The 21,182-nt window shown below is 37.4% G+C and overlaps 1 protein-coding gene across 1 annotated transcript in view; it reads left to right on the top strand.

Moving 5' to 3' along the window:
• The window catches only part of HPS3 (HPS3 biogenesis of lysosomal organelles complex 2 subunit 1), a 46,340-nt gene that overhangs the window by 9,301 nt on the left and 15,857 nt on the right, over positions 1-21,182 (top strand). The window contains exons 2-9 of the mRNA XM_044670847.1: positions 76-533; positions 2,279-2,457; positions 2,553-2,641; positions 5,144-5,336; positions 7,899-7,980; positions 9,503-9,657; positions 12,754-12,862; positions 16,655-16,836. Of these exons, the coding sequence (XP_044526782.1) occupies positions 76-533; positions 2,279-2,457; positions 2,553-2,641; positions 5,144-5,336; positions 7,899-7,980; positions 9,503-9,657; positions 12,754-12,862; positions 16,655-16,836 (1,447 nt within the window). The remainder of the gene's footprint in view (positions 1-75; positions 534-2,278; positions 2,458-2,552; positions 2,642-5,143; positions 5,337-7,898; positions 7,981-9,502; positions 9,658-12,753; positions 12,863-16,654; positions 16,837-21,182) is intronic.

Raw genomic sequence — 21,182 nt, forward strand, 5'->3', positions numbered from 1 at the left:
TCCTAGCTCATAGTTAGCAAATGTGTTTCCAAATTTTAGATTCTAATGATGCTGCTATTTTTCTCCCCGCCTCAGGAGACTACTTAGTGACCATTGAGGAGAAGAACAAAGCCGTCTTCCTTCGGGCCTACGTGAACTGGAGAAGCAGGACCTCTGAAAACTCTCGTGTGTGCATTCGCATGGTGGGTCACCGAGTGGAGGGCTGCTTCAGGGAGGCCTCCAAAGACCAGATGTCCATCATCGAGATACCTCTGGCCGAGCCGCCGCTGTGCATCTCCTGTTGTCCCGTGAAAGGGGATCTTCTCGTTGGCTGCCTCAATAAACTGGTCCTGTTTAGTTTAAAATGGCGGGCGGTAAACGAAGAGTTCTCCATGTTGGACTTTGAACGCTCTTTAATCCTACATATAGAGAACATCCTCCCCGTAGAAATTTCATTTTGTGCTGGATATGTCGCGGTCATGACAGATCTTGAAGTCTTAATCCTACGACTGGGGTCCGAAGGGAATATTGACCCCTCGTCACCGATGAAGAACGCCTTGGCTGGACAGGCTGCCAAGGCTGGTAAATGTGGGATTTAGCTTGCTTTGGCTTGAGGCGGGGGAAAGTCAGTATTTGGTCCCCTAATAAAAGTGTCTCTGCCTCCTGTCTGTGAGGAGTACCCACGTGTACCATGGCCCCCCTGGGCCAATGCATTTTATTTTGAAAATCTCCTATTAATGAAATGCACCAGTAGAAAACACGGCCTGGTAGATGGAGTGCCTGAGCAAGTCACCTACCTCTTAAGTGTCTCCCTCACCTACTCATTCAGAGTCAACTTATCTGCCCAGGTGGAGGGAGGTTATATACTGGGAGTTCCCCCCACTGACGACATCCCAGATCTTTTGCTTGTTCACACAGGACGTTGAATATAGTGTGTGCTTAGGATTAAGTGAGCTGGGAATTCATAGACCTCTTCTGCTGTTTGGCTAAATTTTTTTTTTGCTTGTAAAATTTCTTGTTGGTGGTAATCCCACTTGTGCCACCTTTGTCCTAAGAGCATTATCAGGGGGGTAAAGGTGAGGGAACAAACAAGTTTTAGGTTTATGTAGAAGCATTTGGAATGATGTAAAGTGCCATAGATTTGTAATGTGACTTGATTCATAATTATTAACAATAGTAGCATTTTTTTACTAGTACAATGATCATCCCTTTATTATTTATTTATATTATATTTATATATGTTCAAATGTTTATAATTTATGTATTAACATACATACATGTAATTTCTGTATATTAGATAGACAATACCAAATAATGATATATAACTTATATAATATGTATTTGTATATAAAATATATTAGTTATATATACTTATAGATTTCTTATTTACATTCTAATTTTTATTATACTATTATATTTTATTATTTATATATTTATATATAAGATATATGAGATATAATTATCTTATATGATTATTATATGTTACATTATAATATATTATATATTATATAGAACTATTATAATAATTTATATTATTATATATAATAACAGCTAGCATTTTTGTAGTGCTTTAAGGTCTGTAATTTTAGCCTGACAGCAACCTTAGAAGGAAGGTGCTTCCTTCTTTATTTATTAGCCCCATTTTACAGTTGAGGAAATTGAGGCAAACAGAGGTCCACCATTCACCTGAATGATATGTGGATCTCACTTTCTTCATTTGTAAATAATGGATTTGGATATAATTCAATGGAAATAAATATTAGATAAACTCTAGTTCCCTTCTAGCCCTCAAAACATTATCTTGGTAATTGTCCTAGGCCTATTCAGTGACTTGTCCAGGGTCACACAGCTAGGAAATATCTGAGGTGGAATCTGAACTCAAATCAATTCTTACTGACTCCAGGTTCAGCGCTGTATCCACTGTGCCACTTTTAAAATTTATATTAAAAGTTAAAAGAAAGTATTTAGGTATAAGTATTTAGTAGTGCCATGATGTTTAGTTCACATTTTAAAATGATTGCTAAAACCTTGTGAGCTGTTATGAAGGAAAGATTAAGAACATGGGACTGAGGCAAGAGACACCAGTGCACCTCTGGTATTTTTTTTAGCCAGGAAAGTCACTAAATAAAGCTTTGGTTGCTCACGTGTAATTCCTGTAAAGTGTTTTGTTTCCATCTTAATGCATGAACCTCACCTGGGATTATTACTGCTTTGCACACAGTTCATCCAGAATCTTTTCATTTGAAGCTGTTCTCTGCCCTTCTTTAGTCTTCATATTTTGTTTTTTACAGGTGAAAAGGGTGATGCTCATTCTGTGCCAGCCACCCAGCTCGAGTCGGAGGATTTTGTTATCTGTCAGAAGCCCACAGAGCTCCTTGGCGAGGTGTGCAGACAGTCTGGCCCCTCGGTTACCTTGGAGTCTACAGGGTTAAGTGATGACAAAGCAAGTGCTTCCTGCGTGCAGCCCATCCTGTACAGGTACAAGGCCCTTCCTCCTCTGATTACGCCCTCCTTCGAGGTATTTTGTAAGTGGAAATTGTGCCCCAATGAGTCGATTCTGTATTCTCCTTCAGGTGCTTCACTCCTGATGTGTCTTCCTATGTTTTCCCTGATGACACCAAATTGCATTCACTCCAGTTGCTACCTATTTTCCAAATGGCAGGTCAGTCTGAAAGTGGGTGGTCGTGGGGTGAAAAGCCCTGAACTGGGAGTCAAAAGACTTGAGTTTGAATTTGAGATTCTGCTGTTTGTTTTATTCATTTATTTGTTACATTAAAGTTCCCAGATATCTTCCTCCCTCCTCTTCCCATACTAGAGATGGCATCATTTAACAAAAATGCATGTGTATAAAATATATCTGTGTGTAGAAAATAAATAATTATAATATAGATATATTTTATTCAATATATTTAATGTAAATAAATATATATGTATATATGCACATATATAAACTGCCTTGTTTCTTTTTATCAGTTCTTTTCAGATGAACATATACAAGTCATTCTTCAAATATTTCAATATACAGTAACAATATTTCTGTTACTGTATACAACAATATATTCTCTTGGTTCTGCTTATTTTTCTCTTCATCATTTCTCTTTAAGTCTTTTCCATTTTTTTCATTAACCTAGCTCATCATTTCTTATAGTGCAATGGTATTCCATCACAATCGTATGCTACAACTTGTTTAGCCATTCTCCAATTGATGGGCATCCCCTACTTCTTTGCCACCACAAAAAAAGCTGCTATAAATATTTTAAAACACATAAGTGCTTTTCCTTTCTCCCTTATAATAAATAATATAACTCTCTTATAGTAACTTATAATAAATAATTTAACTCTCTTATAATAACTTATAATAAATAATATAACTTTCTCCCTTATAATAAGTAATATAAATAAAAAAGCAAATAAACCTAATAGTGTTGCTGGGTCACAAGGTATACACAGTTTTATAACTCGTTGAGTATAATACTAGATTGCTCTCCAGAATGGTTGGATCAGTTAACAGCTCTACCAACAATGTATTAATGTCCCTGTTTTTCATATCTTCTCCAACATTTGCCATTTTAAGCTCTTATGATAGGTATGAGATGATATCTCAGAGTTGTTTCGATTTGCATTTCTCTAATCATTAATGACTTAGAGCATTTTTTCATATGGCTATATAATTTTATCTAAAAACTGTTCATATCTTTTGACTATTTATCAATCGCAGAATGACTCATATTAGAAATTTGACAGAATTCTTTATTTTATATAGGAGGCCTCTGTCTGAGAAACTCTATAAAATTCCCCCCCCCCCCACCAATTTTTTGCTTTTCTTCTAATCTTGGCTACGGTCGTTTAATTTGTACAAAACTTTTAAAATTTAAAGTAATCAAAATGATCCACTTCGTCTCTCACAGTGCTTTCTATCTCTTGTTTATACACAAATCCATAAATTTTGTTACCTCCAAAGCCATAAGCAGGTTATGGAGGGTGTTTACATACTAGTTAGAACTATGACATTTGGCTAACATGGTTCAGTGAAAAGAACTTTAGATTTGAAGTCAGAGGCCCCAGGGTTGAATCTGTCACTCACTGAGTCACTCACTCACTATGTATGACCTTGGACCAATAATAAATTACTGCTCGTGGACTTTAGTTTCTTCTTCTGTAAATTGAAGGGGTTGGATAGACAGTCTCCAAGGTCCTTCCAGCTCTACGACAGTTATCTTGGGATTTTTAACTTTAGGCTACATGGGGAGGAAGTTTAATATCCCCGTATCTTAGCCTTAGTAGGGATCTAAAAGAAGTCTCTTATTCTTATACTGTTTAATCTGGTCCACTGACTGTCTGCTCTCTTTATTTTTTTTTTATCAATACCAACTTATTTTGATGATTACTAATTTGTAATAAATGGCAAGGTGGACAGAGCTCTGGGCCTAAAAAAGTCAGGAAGACCAGAGTTCAGGTTTGGTTTCAGACCTTTGCTTTGTGACTGAGCAAGTCACTTAATCGCTATTTGCTCAGTTCCTAATGTGTAAAATGAAATGGAAAACCAGTCCATTGTTTTTGCCTAGAAAATCCCAAATGGGGTCACAAAGAGTTGTACACAACTAAAAACAACTGAACAACAGCAACTTTGTAAAATAGTTTGAAATCTGGTCCTGCTAAACTTTTTTTTCCTCTTTTTTTCCCTATTCTTTATCTTGAGATTTTTCACCTTTTGATTATCAAGTTAAATCTTATGTCTTATGTTTTATTTCTTGGCAATTCTAAAGGGAGTTATCAAGCAGCCCCTTTCAAAGGATATCTTTTTTACATTTATTACCTCTCTGGTTATGTGTTTTGTTTACTGTTTGTGTTAATGCTATAAATGTTATTTTTATATGTAATGTTTTTTCTTTTATTATTTGTGTCAAGGATATAAATATATCTATATCTATCTACCTTCATGCTATGGATTTTATTTGTTGAAATAAATGAGTGCCATGCTTTGTATAAAGTTTTCCTCTTATGCTTTGGAGGGGGGATTATAAAGAATCAGAAAGTCAGAGATACGGGGAAAGGGAAGAAAATTCAGTGGGTGAGAAATAGTTATAACTGGATTTCTTTATAGAATGTTCCTGGATGTATCAATATTCATAGTAATATTATTTTCTTCCTTCTTTTAATACAGGTTCTGTTACTGCCGATGGAAAGAGTTCCTCTCAGGAAAAAGAGTTGCTAAGCCTTTTCTGTTTTTTCTCCTTACCTCATATTGGGTATCTCTATATGGCTGCTAAATCGGTAGAATTAATGTCAGTCTACCAATATCCAGAGAAGTCTCAGCAGGCAGTCCTTACCCCACAATTCCTGCATGTCATCACAAGGTATGGATCATTTATTGGGTTCTCTCTGCCCCATGTCTCTTGTTTTATAAATGAAGCCTTTTATCACCTTATGAATTTGCTAATGCTGACTGAGTATTTAAGTGGGGAAAGGATGGATTTCAGATCTCTGGTTTCCTGGGTGTAGGAACTCCTCCCCAGTGAGAAAACTCCCTTTGCCAATGCAGATTGGCACCCAGCCTACAGCAGAAGGTCTTAGAAAGTTGCCTTGAACTCTTGGAGCTTAAATGACTTATCCATGGTTACAAAGCCAGATTTCTTGTCTTTGAGGCCAACTCTCTCTTCCCTAATACTGTGTTGCCTCTCGTTAATGCATAATAGATTATATATTGTGTTCTGCTAATGTTTAATTGCATTTAAGGATGCTTTGAATAGCTCATTGCTATCTTTTTCCAGGCCAGTGAATTCCCAGCCTGTGGTCTATGGTCCTCTGGGGACGGTGAAGTTTTTGCAAGGTGTTTTTCTTGAACTTTTATTTACTACCAACAAAATATCTAGTACAATAGTTTATGACAGCTGAATTCATGTCTTGCAGATATAAATATATGTATTAGGATTTTTTCCCTCCAAATGTCTGTAGGGGTTCTTTGGCTAACAAAGTGTAATTTCATTTAAAAAGGAAAACTTTTTGTCATGATGTGACTTCTCAACTGAGAGATACTCCTTCAAAAACTTAAAAAAACAAACAAAACCCTTGCCTTCTGTCTTAGAATTGGTTCTAAATATTGGTTCTAAGGCAGCAGCAGTAAGGACTAGGTAATGGGGAAGTGACTGAATTTAGATTTATAATACCCAGGATTTACTGATCCACCTAACTTCCCCATTACACAATCTTTTGATGTTATAAAGGGGATTTTGTGTTCTAAATTCTTCAGAATCACTATTCTAGACTTTTCTGTGATAAACCTTTTATTTCCATTCTCTTTTGGAGATTGATCCTTTAAGTTAAATGTAAAATTTAGATAGGATGTAGATAAGTTATATTTCTATTTTTTTCTAATTTTCCCCTTCATTAATGCATAAAACACACTATGGTGCTCATCAGAAGCTTGATTTAATAGATGTGGTATCCATTTACATGGTTTTTTGAAGGTGTTTTTTCCCCATTGTGGTTTGCCCTGCTTTTAGTTAGTGACTGGCAATTCTGTTACTCTATTTAGCTTTTGCTTTCATTATTCAATGCAAATTGAAAATGGTTCAGATATTTTTATCTGGTAAGAACTTGTAGGAAGTTTAGAGTTACAACCCGACTCTCTTGTATTACATAAAAGAAAGTTGAGTCACAAAGTGGCTTCCCGAAGAGTTTGTATTTATTGTCAGAGTGAGGTCTAAATCTGATTGGTACTTGAGTCTTCTGTGAGGGTGAAGGGAAGGAAGCTTGAAGGAAGGATGGATGGGAGAAAGGAGAGAGGAAGTTAGAGGAAGGGAAAGGAAGGTAGCGGTTGCCAGCCCTGGCAGGGAGAAATTGACCTGAGCCCTTTGGGGCTCAAATAAAAGATCAGGTAGCAACTTAGGGTTTAGAATAGCTAGGTTTTATTTAAACTAGAAAAAGGAAGGTCTAGGGAAAACTAGGAGCTAGATAGGAGGAAAAAAAGGCACCAAGAGAGAGCTACTAGCGGAGACCTCTGCAGGGTTCAGGGTAGAGAGTGTCAGTCAGTCTCTGGGCTCGAGAGCCTGAAAAGGCACCAAAACCCTCTTTCTTATACTTTCTCCGACATCTCCCACAAAGAAAGTGGGAGGTGTTGGGGGAGGTCTCCCAGGGCTTAGAGTAATTTTAAATGACACACTTCTAATGACTCCCAATCTAATATATTTCTTACCATATATACCATACTGATCCTTCCTTAAAGATACAACTTTCCTCCAAGATCTTTACATTTAAATGAAAATCAGAAATTTGATTTGGTTCCTTTAATCACAGGAATTGGAAATATTGGGTTATTTTAGGGGTTTTTGACCCCCCCCTGCCTTTTTTTGTAGAACTATTAGAATCTCTCCTCTCCTCTCCTCTCCTCTCCTCTCCTCTTCTCTTCTCTTCTCTTCTTCCTTTTCCTTTCTTTCTTTTTTTTTTTAGCCCTTCTTTTCCCTTTTAGAATCAGTACTATTTACAAAAACCTGAAGAGCAGTAAGGACCACTCGATAGAGGTTCAGTGACTTCTCCAAGGTCATACAGCCAGATTTTGAACCTAAGACCTCCCATCTCCAGCCACATAGTTGTCCTCCCTTACATGTATAATTGATGACATATTGCTAAGAATAGTAGAGGAGTAGAGAGGCTGGAGGCAGAGAATTTGGAACTCAAAACTTTAAAAAAATGTTAATAGGGCAGCTAAGTAGTACTGTGTATAGAGCACCCAGACCTAGCATCTAGACCCGGGTTCAAATATGACCTAAGACACTTCCTAGTCATGTAACCTTGGGCAAGTCACTTAATCCCGATCGCTTAGCCCTTAGATTTGAGAAGGTAAGGATTAAAAAAATGTTAATATAAATAAAGATGATGATATATTTTTTTAAAAGGACTTTTTCTCTACTTTTCCTTAGTAACAACTTACAGTGTTTCACAGTCCGGTGCAGTGCAGCAGCTGCAAGGGATGCTGACCCCTATGTGGATACCACCCTCAAGGTCAGAATAATTTCACCGTCAATAGAAGATGTGTATTTTAATAACTAGCACTTCTGTAGTTCTAAGGTTGGCGAAACACTTTACATGCTGTTATCATTATTATAATGTAGGAAATCTGAGGCAGGATATGCGGCTTGGTCTTCCTGGCTCCAAGACCAGCTTTTTATCTGAAGTGCCATGGTTTCCTCGTGGCTTAATGTGGTTCTAATTTCTAATGAATAGTGCTTTTCCAGCAAGGTGTGAAACATTTGACATTGCAACTAAATGTGGCAAATGGTAAGTTGCTAAGGAATGATTAATTTTATAAACTAGAACATTCAAAATATAAGCTTTAAGGAATTTTTATAGCTTGTGTTTTTTTAGGGTGATATTTTTATTTCCACATTTATTTGCTGAAGCTAAGTTGGCCTTTTGGTTTCCTCTGTAGTGTATTTTTTTTTAAGGTCGATTACGGGAATTGGCATGCTGCATTTCTGCAAAGAGCTTCTTCTCTAATGAGTGGGATCTCACAAATAGAGCAAATGATAATATTTCAGAAGAGGCATATCATAATTGGTTGGGTTAATTAGCCTAATGCAGAAACTAAATCAATATTTCCAAGAGCATAAAAATAAGGAAAACACATTAGTGGTGACTTAAGTTGCCCATTATGATGTGGAAATACCTGAAACATTAATTTTCTTGTCATCTGAGAAGCCTCAGAGATCTCTCAGCATTTCCACAGGTCTACCAGAAAATCCTAATGGCTGTACTAAATGCATACGCCATCTATACTGAGACAAGACAAGAGCAAACTTTAAAAGGTTTTTGACCACAAGAGCTGTCTGTGGTGTTCTAAAACAGAAAGCTTTGTATTTTCTGACCTTGCATCACAGGCCTCCAGAGTGCAGAATAATCATTCAAATCCCGTGATAAAAATGTCATATTTTAAAAACGATACAAGACAGTCATATGAGTGTTGGTCATGAACTTTTGAGTTATATAGCAGTGGTTTTTTTTTTCCCTTTGAGTGGCTTATTCCTCCTCTTCCTCGCCCTCCCCAGAGGAATCCTTTTATGGTGTCATAGCTGCAATTTGATGTCCTCTTGAATTTTATAGTATTGATATTCTGGGTAGAAAATGGGTCAAAGCATGACCTCGGAATGCTCTGGTGGCTGGTTTTCCTAGAATGTTGGCTGTAAGCGCCTTTCAGAAATTAAAAAAAATACACAAAATTAATTCTAAGATGGAAGCTAAGGGTTTAAAAAAAGTCAATTAAGGTTACGTCCATCTCTTAGACCGTGGGGACTACCATTGGCCCTGGTGGGCTTCTCGTGGGTTACCTTTCCCCCTTTTTCCTCCCCTTAATAATACAGCAAACTGGGAAGACCAAAAGTCACATGTTAAGTTCAGAATATTGGGATTTTTTTTTTTTAGAATAGGAGAGCAGAAATTTATCTAAATAACAGCCCAGACCAATCTGTAAAGACTTACGCATAAGGCCACTGTTCCCAATTTCTAGTGGTTCTTTTTTCTTTTATAGGCTTGTCCACCTGTTAGTTTGGATATCTGTGCCTTAAGAATGCAGCTTTTCATAGGACTGAAAGCAATATGTCACTTTAAAAATCATATCATCCTGTTGACTAAAGCAGGTTCTGAAGATACCCCAGATAGAAGAAGGTCATCCAAAAGGCTGCTGTAAGTATATTCCTGAAATAACCAAGAGGGTCTGGGATCTCCCAGATGTAGGTACTCCCTCCAGTTGTTTGTCTTACAAACCATCCATACCTGCCTTTCCTCGGCAATTCTCCTTTATGCAAGATGGAAAGGGTGCTGGGACTTGAGGAAGAGGGGCTGGATTTGAATCACAGGTGTGGCCTTGGGCAAGTCATCTGAACCTCAGATTCCTCATCTATATTATGGAGCATTAGATGGTCTCTGAAATTTCTTTCAGCTTTGAGGCTTATGATATTGTGAGGACAGCAATTTTCTTTGTTTTCTCTGGCATCTTGATACAGTAGGATCCTAATGGAGCATAAGCTCTTTTTCTCTGTTTTCTTTTGTTTTTATTGTTTTTACAATATTGTAAATTGTAAATATTGACTAACCTGTCTTCTTTATTATGCCTTCATTTTTTGGTTATTTCATTTTCCCGTCATAATTCCTAGTAAACACAAATAAATAGAAACAGTTCCTATAGTTTTTTTTAGCTTTTTAAAAATTTATTTAATTTTTTAAATGAACAGAAATCAATTTTTTCTTTTAACTAACCCACCTTCCCTGAAAAAATAAAAAATAAACAATTTTGTAATGAATATGCATAATCAAGAAAAACAAATTCCTACATTGCCCGTGCCCCCAAAATGTATGTCTCATTCTATAACCTCAAACCCATGCCCTCTTTGTCAGGCCCCTGGATGGCATAATTCATCCCGAGTCCTTTGGAATCATCTTCATAATCCTTTCAAAGAAACTGTAGTGGAAATATGATTGATATTTTCCTCTTTGGTTTCTTTGAAAAAGTGCTGATTATGTTCTTTGGAGATTTTTTTCTGTTTTTTTTTTTTTTGCTTCAGGTTTAAATGATCAGATATATTTTTATAGAACACAGAACTAACTGAGTAACTTTGGAGAGTGCTTTTTATATAGAGGGAGGAAAAAGCAGAAGGAAAGGGTTCAAATTCTACTGAGATTTTCTCTCAACTCCAAGAAGGAAGTGAATCCTGGACAAGAATGCACTGGTACAAATCTGTGCTTTTAATGTTTAAAAGTTAGGGGACATTGATATCTTTTGTGCAACAAGTAAGGAAGAAGATGGAATCTAAAGTTTACTGATTACCATTTTCTTGTTTGACCTTCAGCTCCATGCCAGTAGAGACTACTTTATGCTTATGCCCTCAAGCACCCAACACACGCAGCCTAAGTAGGTGCTTAATCAACGTTTGGATCTATTGAGCTGTTTTTCTTTTTAATCCAAAGATTTTTTTCTCTGTATTAAAAAAGAAATTGTGACTACATAGTCCTGTTCCTAAATCCATTTATAGATCTCAGATGAAAATATTCGGGTATCTTTCAAAGCTTAATGACCTAGAGGAACTTCATATTCAAACCAAATCAGCAGGCATTTATTAACCACTTACTAAATGTTAGGCAATGTGCTTAGTGCTAAGGACAGAAAGGCAGAAATGATTTCTGCATTTACAGAGCTCAGATTCTAATTCAGAGAACAGCTTGCAAACAAATACTTATCTATGGCTTGTATAGATAGTATAGATGCAGCTAGGTAGCCCAGTGGGTAGAATGCCAGGTCTGGAGTTAGGTAGTCCTGGGTTCATATCTGCCCTCAGCTACCTCCTTGCTGTGTGACCCTGGGCAAGTCACTGAACCCTCATTACTTAGCCTGACCCACTCTTCTGCCTTGGAGCTGATACTTTGTACTGATTATAAGTCAGAAGGTAAAGGTTTAAAAAGAAAAAAGAAAAGAAAAGAAATAGCACTAGATAATTGTTTTTAAACAATTAAATTTAATTTAAATTTAAACAATTAAATTACATTTAAAAATTAAAACAAAAAACTCTAGGGGATCTAAGTTAGGATTTATATGAAAGCATTTGTAGGTAGCTTCAAGAACATCATTTTTAGGCTAGAGATAAACCACTATTTAGCATTCTATTTTTTAAAAGTTTTCAGATCCTTAAGTAGCTGAAAAAAATACACCCGAGCATTTGCCACCTCTATAGTTGTTTATCTTCACACTTCTGACTTTTGAAGTTTTCTAGTTTTAGTATCAAGAGAGGAACTGAGTCCTGTGCATGTCACCAGTTTCAGAATGTAATGTGAAAAAAAAAAAGCACTTACTTGCCCTTCTAAGAGAAATCAGAAATAAATGGTGTAACTGTGGAACTATATGCTAGAAGCAATCACTAAGCATTTATTAAATGCCTACTGTGTGCCAGGCACTGAAATAAAACCCTGCTTTCAAGGAGTTTACTTTCTATCAGCCTTTACCATAGAGTAAGCACTTACATGTTTATTGACTAATTGATGGTTTTATCAACTGAGCAAAAATATTAACCTCAAAGTTATGCCAAATAAATAGAGAAAAATACAAAATAAATATAAGAGAGCAGTGCTCGGGGCCAGGAAAGGCTTCATGCTTGAAGGGAGAAAGGAATGCTAGGGGATGAGGTCAGGAAGGAGTATGTTCCAAGCATGGGGGAGAGCTGGAACAAAGATAAGGGACAGGAATTCAGAATTCTGTGTATGAGGAGCAGAGAGAAGGCCATTTGGGTTATATTGTCTTATATGACAAGGGCAATGATGTAAGCACTTCACATACATAAGCTCTTTTGTTCCTTACCACAACTTTGTGAAGGAGAGTGGTCGTTATTTTTTTTTTAACAAAATTTTATTGGCCTCTCCCATTTTGAATTTTCTCAAAGCCTTGTGGTTATCATTCCCATGTTTTGACGAGGCTCAGTGATTTACCCAGGGTCATACAGCTAGGAATGGTCACACCAGTTCTTCCTGACAACAGGCAAATCCAGAACTAATCTACGAAAGCAAAGCTCAACTTAAAACAGAGAATTGACTCATTTATCCCCCAAATTTCTAGGCTCTATAAATTATTGCTAAACTTATTGAAAGGAACTTATTTGTTTATTTTTTAATTTTTATTTTGAATATTTCCCCCTAGTTACATATTTCATGTTCTTTCTGAAAGGAACTTATTTTTAAGCCATTTGTAAGAATGAAGCATTTGGCATCCGTGTAAATCAGGTGATTTGCTTTCAGCTCCAGAAAAGATGGCAGCGTTCAACTCAAGACGTCTGCTGCAGCGGAAGCTGGGTGGAATTTATATATCGTGGATACGATTTCAACAGTGCAACTCTACAAAGAAATGGTATATTTGGGACTCCTGGTTCTCACTGGTAATATTGCTGATCAGTGTCTGTTTGCCTATTAAAATGCCACAGACAGCCAGCCTCAGGTTTTTATGAGAGGCCCTTCTCTCTGCCAGTAGTTTCCCTAAAGGTAGGACAGCTGTCTTCTCTCTACCTTTATGTTTCCTCCTCTTCCTGCCTCTGATGGAGCCTTCATAATCACTGTTCTGGGGGATGGCTAGCTGGCTCAGTGGATAGAGAGCCAGGCCTGGAGATGGGATGTCCAGAGATGTGGGACCCTGGGCAGATTACTTAACCCCCATTGCCTGCGTCTTATCGCTCTTTCGCCTTGGAATCCATACACATTCCAAGATTCTACAACAGAAGGTAAGGGTTTTTAAAGAGAAGGGGAAAAAGTTAAGGGTTTTTAAAGAAAGGGGGAAAAAGGTAAGGGTTTTTAAAGAAAAGGGGAAAAAACGGTAAGGGTTTTTAAAGAAAAGGGAAAAAAAGGTAAGGGTTTTTAAAGAAAAGGGGAGGGGCAGCTGGGTAGCTCAGTGGATTGAGAGCCAGGCCTAGAGACTGGAGGTCCTAGGTTCAAACCCGGCCTCAGCCACTTCCCAGCTATGTGACCCTGGGCAAGTCACTTGACCTCCATTGCCCACCCTTACCACTCTTCCACCTATAAGTCAATACACAGAAGTTAAGGGTTTAAAAAAATGTAAAAAAAAAAAAAAAGTAAAAAAAAAAAAAAAAAAAGAAAAGGGGAAAAAAAATCCATGATTCCATTTGTTGATGAATTCCCCATTTTACCATCATACTTCTTATTTTTATTTATTTATTTTTTTAGTTTTAAACCCTTAACTTCTGTGTATTGACTTATAGGTGGAAGATTGGTAAGGGTAGGCAATGGGGGTCAAGTGACTTGCCCAGGGTCACACAGCTGGGAAGTGTCTGAGGCCAGATTTGAACCATCATACTTCTTAGAGGGAGAAGTGGCCAGTCTAGGTTTGGTTCCTCCACAGTTGGGTGTGAGCTCAGTGATTTCCTTCAGAAGAAAGGACCATAGACTATAAGAGCCCAGAGAGAACTCAGAGCTCAAAACTTTATTTTCTCTGAAGAATGAAAAGGATTGTCCTGAGGAGTTAGTATTCAGGAGACAAGGTGGTATGATGGAAAGAGCAATGCACGTGATAATCATAAAGCTTTGAGAACAAATCCTGACTCTTATCATTTATAGTTGGTATGAACATGGGCCTTAAACTTCCTGGAGGGTCTTCATTTGCAAATGAGAATGTTGGAGGCTTATACTGGGCCAAGGTTGCTGAACCTTTTTTTCTTTTTTTTTTTTTTTTTTTTCTTTTTGTTCGTGGGGTTTGATAGTCTGGCGAAGTCAGAGGACTCTTCAGTTTTTAAATGCACAAAATAAAATACAGAGGATTAAAAAAGAAACCAGTTACAATGAAATATAGTTGACAAAATATTTTTAAAAACTAGTTCATTGGACCTCCCAGGTTAAGAACCTCAGGACTAGATAAACCCTTAACATTCCTTCCAGTTCTAATTTTTCCTACAGATAAATGAATGAAAAAGCATTTATTAAGTGATTACTATGTACTAAGTACATAGTGTCTATGATTATGATTCTGGTGTCATACTATGGCTCTATTATGGGTAAGAATAGAAAATAAATGTTTCTAGGACAATAAAAAGAGGAAGAATTATTATATTATACAGTGTATTGTATTTTGCTTGAAATATAATACTAATACTAATAATAGTTACTAATTTTACTAATTTTGTTACTAACAATAGTAACAATAGCTAGCATAATCCAGCTCTTTACTATTTACAAAGTACTTTATAGATATCTTGTTTTATCCTCACAACAACTCTGGGATAGAGGTGCTACTGCTATTATCCCCATTTTTTTAGATGAGGAAACTGAGGCAGACAAAAGTTAAATGACTTCGCCAAGGTCACAAAGCTAAAGCCAAAGGTCAACATTTGAGTTTAGGGCGTCTGAGTCTAGGACCAACATTCTTGTCTACTTTATCACAACTATCCAATTACAATCGAAGTTCATGGAACCCCCAAGTTAGGAATCCGAGGACTAGATGAACTCCAGTATCCCTTCCAGTTCTAACTTCTTCTTCAGATAAATTAATGAAAAATCACTTAATAAGTGATTATTTTGTATTTATTTCTGTCACTGGCCTGCAACCTACCAAAAAGGGCCATAGCACTTCTATTTTTTAAAAGTTATAAACATTTTTAAAAAGTCCTTGCCTTTTGTCTAAGTATCAATTCTAAGACAGAAGAGTGACAAGGGCTAGGCAATTTGGGGTTAAGTGACTTGCCCAGGGTCACATAGTTAGGAAGTGTCTGAAGCTGGATTTGAACCAAGGCCTTCCCAACTCCAGGTCTGGTCATCTAACCATGTACTACCCAGCTGCCTTGGCTATAGCATTTCAACATTTGATTGTTTCACCTTTTGTATCTCATTAGCTCCCAAACAGAAATATGGGAACTCTAAGATGGTAGCTTGGAAGGACATGATGGTCTTTTGGGTTCACTTTTAGAAAATAGTGAAAAACTTTCCTGTTTTCTCAGTTCTGTATATGATGTTTATATGTAGCTTTGGGGAGATGTTTATAAATACAAATGGCACAACTTAGGTAAGTTGGTACTAATGGAAGGGGAAGACCATTCTGAATCAAAAAATACTAAATATAGAATAATTTTAAAAGAATTGAAATGTTATTGCTTTCAAGTGAATGACTGCCATTTTCTTCTTTGAATCAGCTCATTTAAATAAATAGATGTGTATTATTATAATTAGCCCATTCTTTGTTGATGTATAAAGTCATTTTATGAATTGTGTTTATAAAGTATATGAAAATCTCAGCAGATAATCTTTCCTCTTTTCAAACTCATTTGACATAGAAAACTGAAACCTTATTTGACTGCTGAAAACAAGTCAGTCATTTTCATTGCAAGAGTTTTGGACTATTAGAATGAATGCATTTCTTCCTTTTAAAAATCAATGAATTAATTATATCTTTTGTTTTATGGCACTTTAGTTTCTCTGTAAATCTCTCCTCTTTTTTATTCTGTTTTATAATCCCTTCTAATGGAGATTACATTTTAAATCCTTCTTAATCTCTCCTTTTTAATCCTCTGCATTTTATCTTTTGTTATAATCCTTTATAACAAAATAAAAAGGATTTTTAGAAAGCAATTCAGCAAAACTATCAAATGCATCAACTAAGTATGATAGGATATATAGAATTCTATACTTAGTCCCCCATCTCTTGGGGGGGAAAAAGTAATGGAGGTGTATTCTCATATTTCTAAATCAGAGTTCAGGTCAATTATTATAATTACCCTGCATGCATTTTCCATTTTTTTATTAGTTCTTCCATAAACATTGTCAGACTCATTGTATGTGGTTTTTCTTTAGTTCTATTTACTTCATTTTGCATCATTTTATATCTTCCTCTGCTTATCTGAAAAGGTGATTGAAAATTTCATGAAATAAGAATTTATAGTAGTAATAGCAATTGTTATTCAATTAAAGGAGAACTTTACTGTCTCACCACGAGTAAAATTAACCTCATTAAGTAGACAGTTAAATCCTACTAATACAATAGCCTTTTACTACAAATTCATAATTAAGAGAATTTGGATTAGTGATATTTTCCTGTGTATTTAAAAATGAAATATTAATTGATTCAGAAATTTAGTCTCTCTTATCTTGGACCCCTTTGAAGAGGATCGGCCTTTCCCAGTAGCCACCTGTCCCCCTGTTCTAGGTAGACTACAGTAAGACCTACAAGAACGTGAGAACTCAGAGCTGCATCCATCTCCTCAGTGAGGCCCACCTATTAGTGAGAGCCGCTCTGATGGACCCCTGCCTCACTGAACCCGGAGAGAAAGAGGAACTCTTAGAAGCTTTCAGAGAAAGCTGTGGGCACCTTGGAGACTGTTATAGCAGGTTGGTGGTTTATGGCAGGAAGATGCTGTCTTGGAACTCTTGGAGTAAGCAAGGGATTTCCTTACTGCCAAGGAGACTTTGGGCTTTGGAGCTAGTGGGGAAGGCATCTGGGCAAAGGAAGGGTATAGTCAAGCTTTTCTGGTAATAATACCCTTAGGCTTTGAGGTTTATAGACGAGGGATAGACAGACTCCCTTCTCTCTCTACTCATCCCCAAAACCAAACCAAAACAAGACAACAGTAGCAATAGAGGAAAGTCATTGGGATACTCAATATGGTGGCCTGAAATGAGATTAAACCAAATGGATATAATTACAACATCATACAGTAATCGGGTGCAGGACTTTAATCACCATATAGTAGGCTTTTCCTTTTGTATTTATGGGGATTTTATACCTCAGGTGACAGGATAAGACTGAATTAAATAACAAGTATTTATTAAGTTCCTACTGATTGATTAGAAGGTGCTGTGATGGGCACTGGGGGTACTAGTACAAAACATATGAATTCCTACTCTAGGAGAATTTACCATCTAATTGGGGAGATAACAAGTACATATTGGATAACATATACAGTATAAATAGGAATAGATATGAAGTACTCAGGCGAGAAGGCTACATGTACAAAATAACACTTGAGATGCATCCAGAAGGAAGAGGGATTCTGTGAAGTGGAGGAAGAAGAGCCTTCCAGGCAGAGGGACCAGAGCACAGGTACCGAAATGGGAGAAGGGTTGCTGTGTGTGGGGAACAGAGAAGACCAGTTTGAGGCACAGAATGTGGTAGGAAGAATAACATCTAAGGAGGCTGGGAAGATAGGTTGAGAGATTATGAAGGGCTTTAAAAGCCAAACAGAAGAGTTTATATTTGATTCTAGGGAGCATGTTGAATATAGTAAGTAGAAGAGAGATATAATCAGATGTGCACTTAAAAAAAATAAGCCCTTTTCTTCCATCTTAGAATCAGTACTGTGTATTGGTTCTAAGGTAGGAATGTGGAAAGAACTAGGCCATGGGGATTAAGTGACTTGCCCAGGGCCACACAGCCTAGGAAATCAGATATATACTTAAGGAAGATAAGCTGCATTCAGAAAGTGGCCTCATTATAGTGTCAGGGACCTGTGTGTCCATCAGCCTGGTATTCCCTCCAGCAATACAAACCTCAACCCGTCCATGCCTGCTATCTTGTGTGCCCATGTCCTACATGAGTTTTCTTCTTTTGAATTTCACTCAGTTAACATTTTCTACCCTGTCCATTTCTCGGTGGCTGTTGTGTATTGGCCTCAGGTCACTCACTGCTCTTTCCTAAAGAGTTCAGCACTTTGCTTACTGCTGCCTTTTCTTCTCTGATCTTGTACTTGTTATAGCTGTTATGCCTGATCTTGTTGTACTAGGAGCCTTCAGCATCTATATTAATGGTTCTCCAAACTCCCTGTTCTCATATTCCCTTAGTTTTCTCAGCTATTACAGTCTATTGCTTCTCTCTAATCTCAGCCAAATGCAGGGATTGTCCCACCTGGGATCTCACTGTTTCTCACAAGTTTTCTATTCCATTAATCAAAAAATGGCATTTTTTTCCCATGGTTATAAAGAAGGTATCTTTACTACTATTCTAGTTATTATAGCATATATTAATCAGGGAAACTGCTTTGGATTCCCTTGATAGCTGGTGCAGGGATACCCGAGTCCTGTCACTCAGCTGGATGTTATGATAACTGCCCCTTCTCGATAACAGCGCCCAGGCAGGATCCCTAAAGGTCAGGTGGATGGGTAACCCTTTCAGGTCCCACCTGGGGTTGGATTGATTATTAATATTGGGCTCTATTAGCCTTGGATAACGTTTTCATCTGACTACATTGCTCCCTCCCCAAGAGTTGTGATGTAATAACTACTCAGGAGGTTACTTAATAAACTTTATCTATAGATGTTAATAAGGGAAACGAACAATTAGGAACGGATTGGGGATAGGAGACCCTGTCACTAATCCCTCAGGACTGTAGGCTGTTTCAGTAATGCTGGAGCTCTTGTTCTTCACCTCCTCTGGCTCAGCTTGGCCACGGCCAAACCAGAGAAAGCTGAGAAAGCAATCTGCTTGGTTGATACAGATCTCGATGATCCCTCTCAGCTTCTTATTGCCAGTTGTTATGTCAGTCCTATAGCCGTCAGAAAATACCTCCCTTACCTACCTCTGCTTCTTCTCCTTCCCTCTTCCCGGTTCTCACCTGGGCCTGGATACCTAAATATCTAATGATGGTTCAGATGTCTAAATATCTAGGGGGACTTCAGAGAGAATCAGAGGACCCACAGTCAGATCCACAGTTCAATCCTCCAAGATCAGATCAATGTTCCAGGCCAAGGGTCTAAGGCCAAGGTTCCAAGGCCAAAGGTCCTTCTCATATGGCTGTCAGGGTATTTATATCCTCTGGCCAACTGCCTTTCCTCTTGTCCTCACGGCCTCTGGGAACATTCCGATGTCTCCAACTGTCTTCACCTGTCACTCAAGGTGAGACTCACAACTCTCAGAGTTTGAATATGACAGAATTCATCTTGGAGAAAGAAGGTGGAAGATCTGCTTTGGTAGAGAATGGTTTTGAGAAAAGAAAGATCGAAGGCCTATTTGCCTGGACTTTGGGCCATCTCAGGGTTACCCTTTGGTCAGCCAGCTCCTGCCATATTAGGCTGAATGACTTGGGTTTTACTTGGAGAAATCTTTAATAGTATTAAGTTAATTTTAATAAAGATTATAGTTAGATTGTAGTCAGATAGCGTTTTGGGGTTTTTTAGTAAGTACAAGGCAGGTTCAGAGTAACTGGAAGACAAAGAAGAGTTTGCCATGAGGCAAACGTAGAAGGTGGGTGAAAAGTTAGTTCTTCTTTAGTGTTAAGGCTTTCCTTATTACTAATCCTTATATTCATATGGTTAAATATAAATAAATAGCTTTTTATATAAATATTTAGTCTCTAAGAAGCTTATATACTGGCCTGGTAAAGGGAAGTCATTCCTGGCTTTCCTTCTGAGGGGATACCTGAAAGAGACTTTCGTGAACATCAGCAAAGTATTTCTCCACAGCATCCTCCTCAACAACATCAATAAATATCCAAAATATTCACTGTCCTCATAAGCTATTGTCCTACATTTCTTTCTTTCTGAACCAAACTCCTAGTAAAAGTTGTCTCCACTGGTTTCTAGTCTCCTCTCCCTCTTCAAACCTCTATAATTTGGCTTCTGTAACTTCACCACTCAATTGAAATTGTTCTCTAGTACTATTGTTCTCTGAATCATCAAATCTAATGGGCTTTTTCATTCTTCATCCTTTTAGACCTCTCAGCTTTGTTTGGCCCCTTTCTCCATGACAATTACCTCTCCTGGTTCTCTTACCTATCTGACTGTTCCTTCTCAGTTTCTTTTGATAGTTTATCATCCATATAATGCTCCCTAAATGTGAGTCTTCCCCAAAGTTCTGTCTCTGGCCCCTCTTGTTTTCTCATTTGGATATCTCATCTTGCCTCCATGGGTTTAACTATCAATTCTATGCAGATCTTTCTATCTGGTCTCATTGTCTTTCCTGAGCTTTTTCTTGGCATCAGTTGTCAGTTGAACATCTCCAATTTCCAATTGGATGTGAGAATTACCCCAGAAGGGATTTTCCCTAAGCAAAAACTCCTACTCGCCAAGTTCCTCTGGCTCCCTATTACCTCTAAGGTCAGGTATAAACTTCTTTCTTTATAGTCCTTCACAAACTTTCCCACACCCAGTTTTTTAGCCTTATGATATATATTACTCCCTATTCCTAGACTTATGATCTATCCTGTTTTTCTTATTGTTTCTCACATGCAACACTTCATCTTCTACCTCCAATATTTTAGCACTGGCTCTCTCTTACTTCCACCTTCCTTCCAAGATAATTAAGTCTCTCCTCATTCTCCTCTTTATTAATGCCTTCACTCCCAAATGACATTGTATTTTTTCTACTTGTATTTATATGTGTACTTGTTATATCCCCAATTAGAATGTAGGGTCCTTGCCAGTAGGGTTGTTTCATTCATTGCAGACCTGTTGCTAGCAGTTGGCACAAGTCCTGGCAATACGGTACTTAAACTTTTATTGGATGACTGATAAATTCTTCAAAGAAGGTCCACCCCAACCCACCACCCATTTTCTCTTGACATAGCCAGAATACCATTGATATACATAGGCCATCCCTTGCTCTAGTCATACAGCCAGTCCATCTACTTTTTTGTTCATACATTTCATCCTGTTTTGTTAGCATCTTTGTAATCACAAACCATTATATAATTTTAGCATTTCAATTGTGAGCAAACCCAAAGCAATAAATGTTTAATTTAGGC

The sequence above is a fragment of the Gracilinanus agilis genome, chromosome 3 (genome assembly GCF_016433145.1).
Source record: "Gracilinanus agilis isolate LMUSP501 chromosome 3, AgileGrace, whole genome shotgun sequence".
Classification (NCBI taxonomy): domain Eukaryota; kingdom Metazoa; phylum Chordata; class Mammalia; order Didelphimorphia; family Didelphidae; genus Gracilinanus; species Gracilinanus agilis.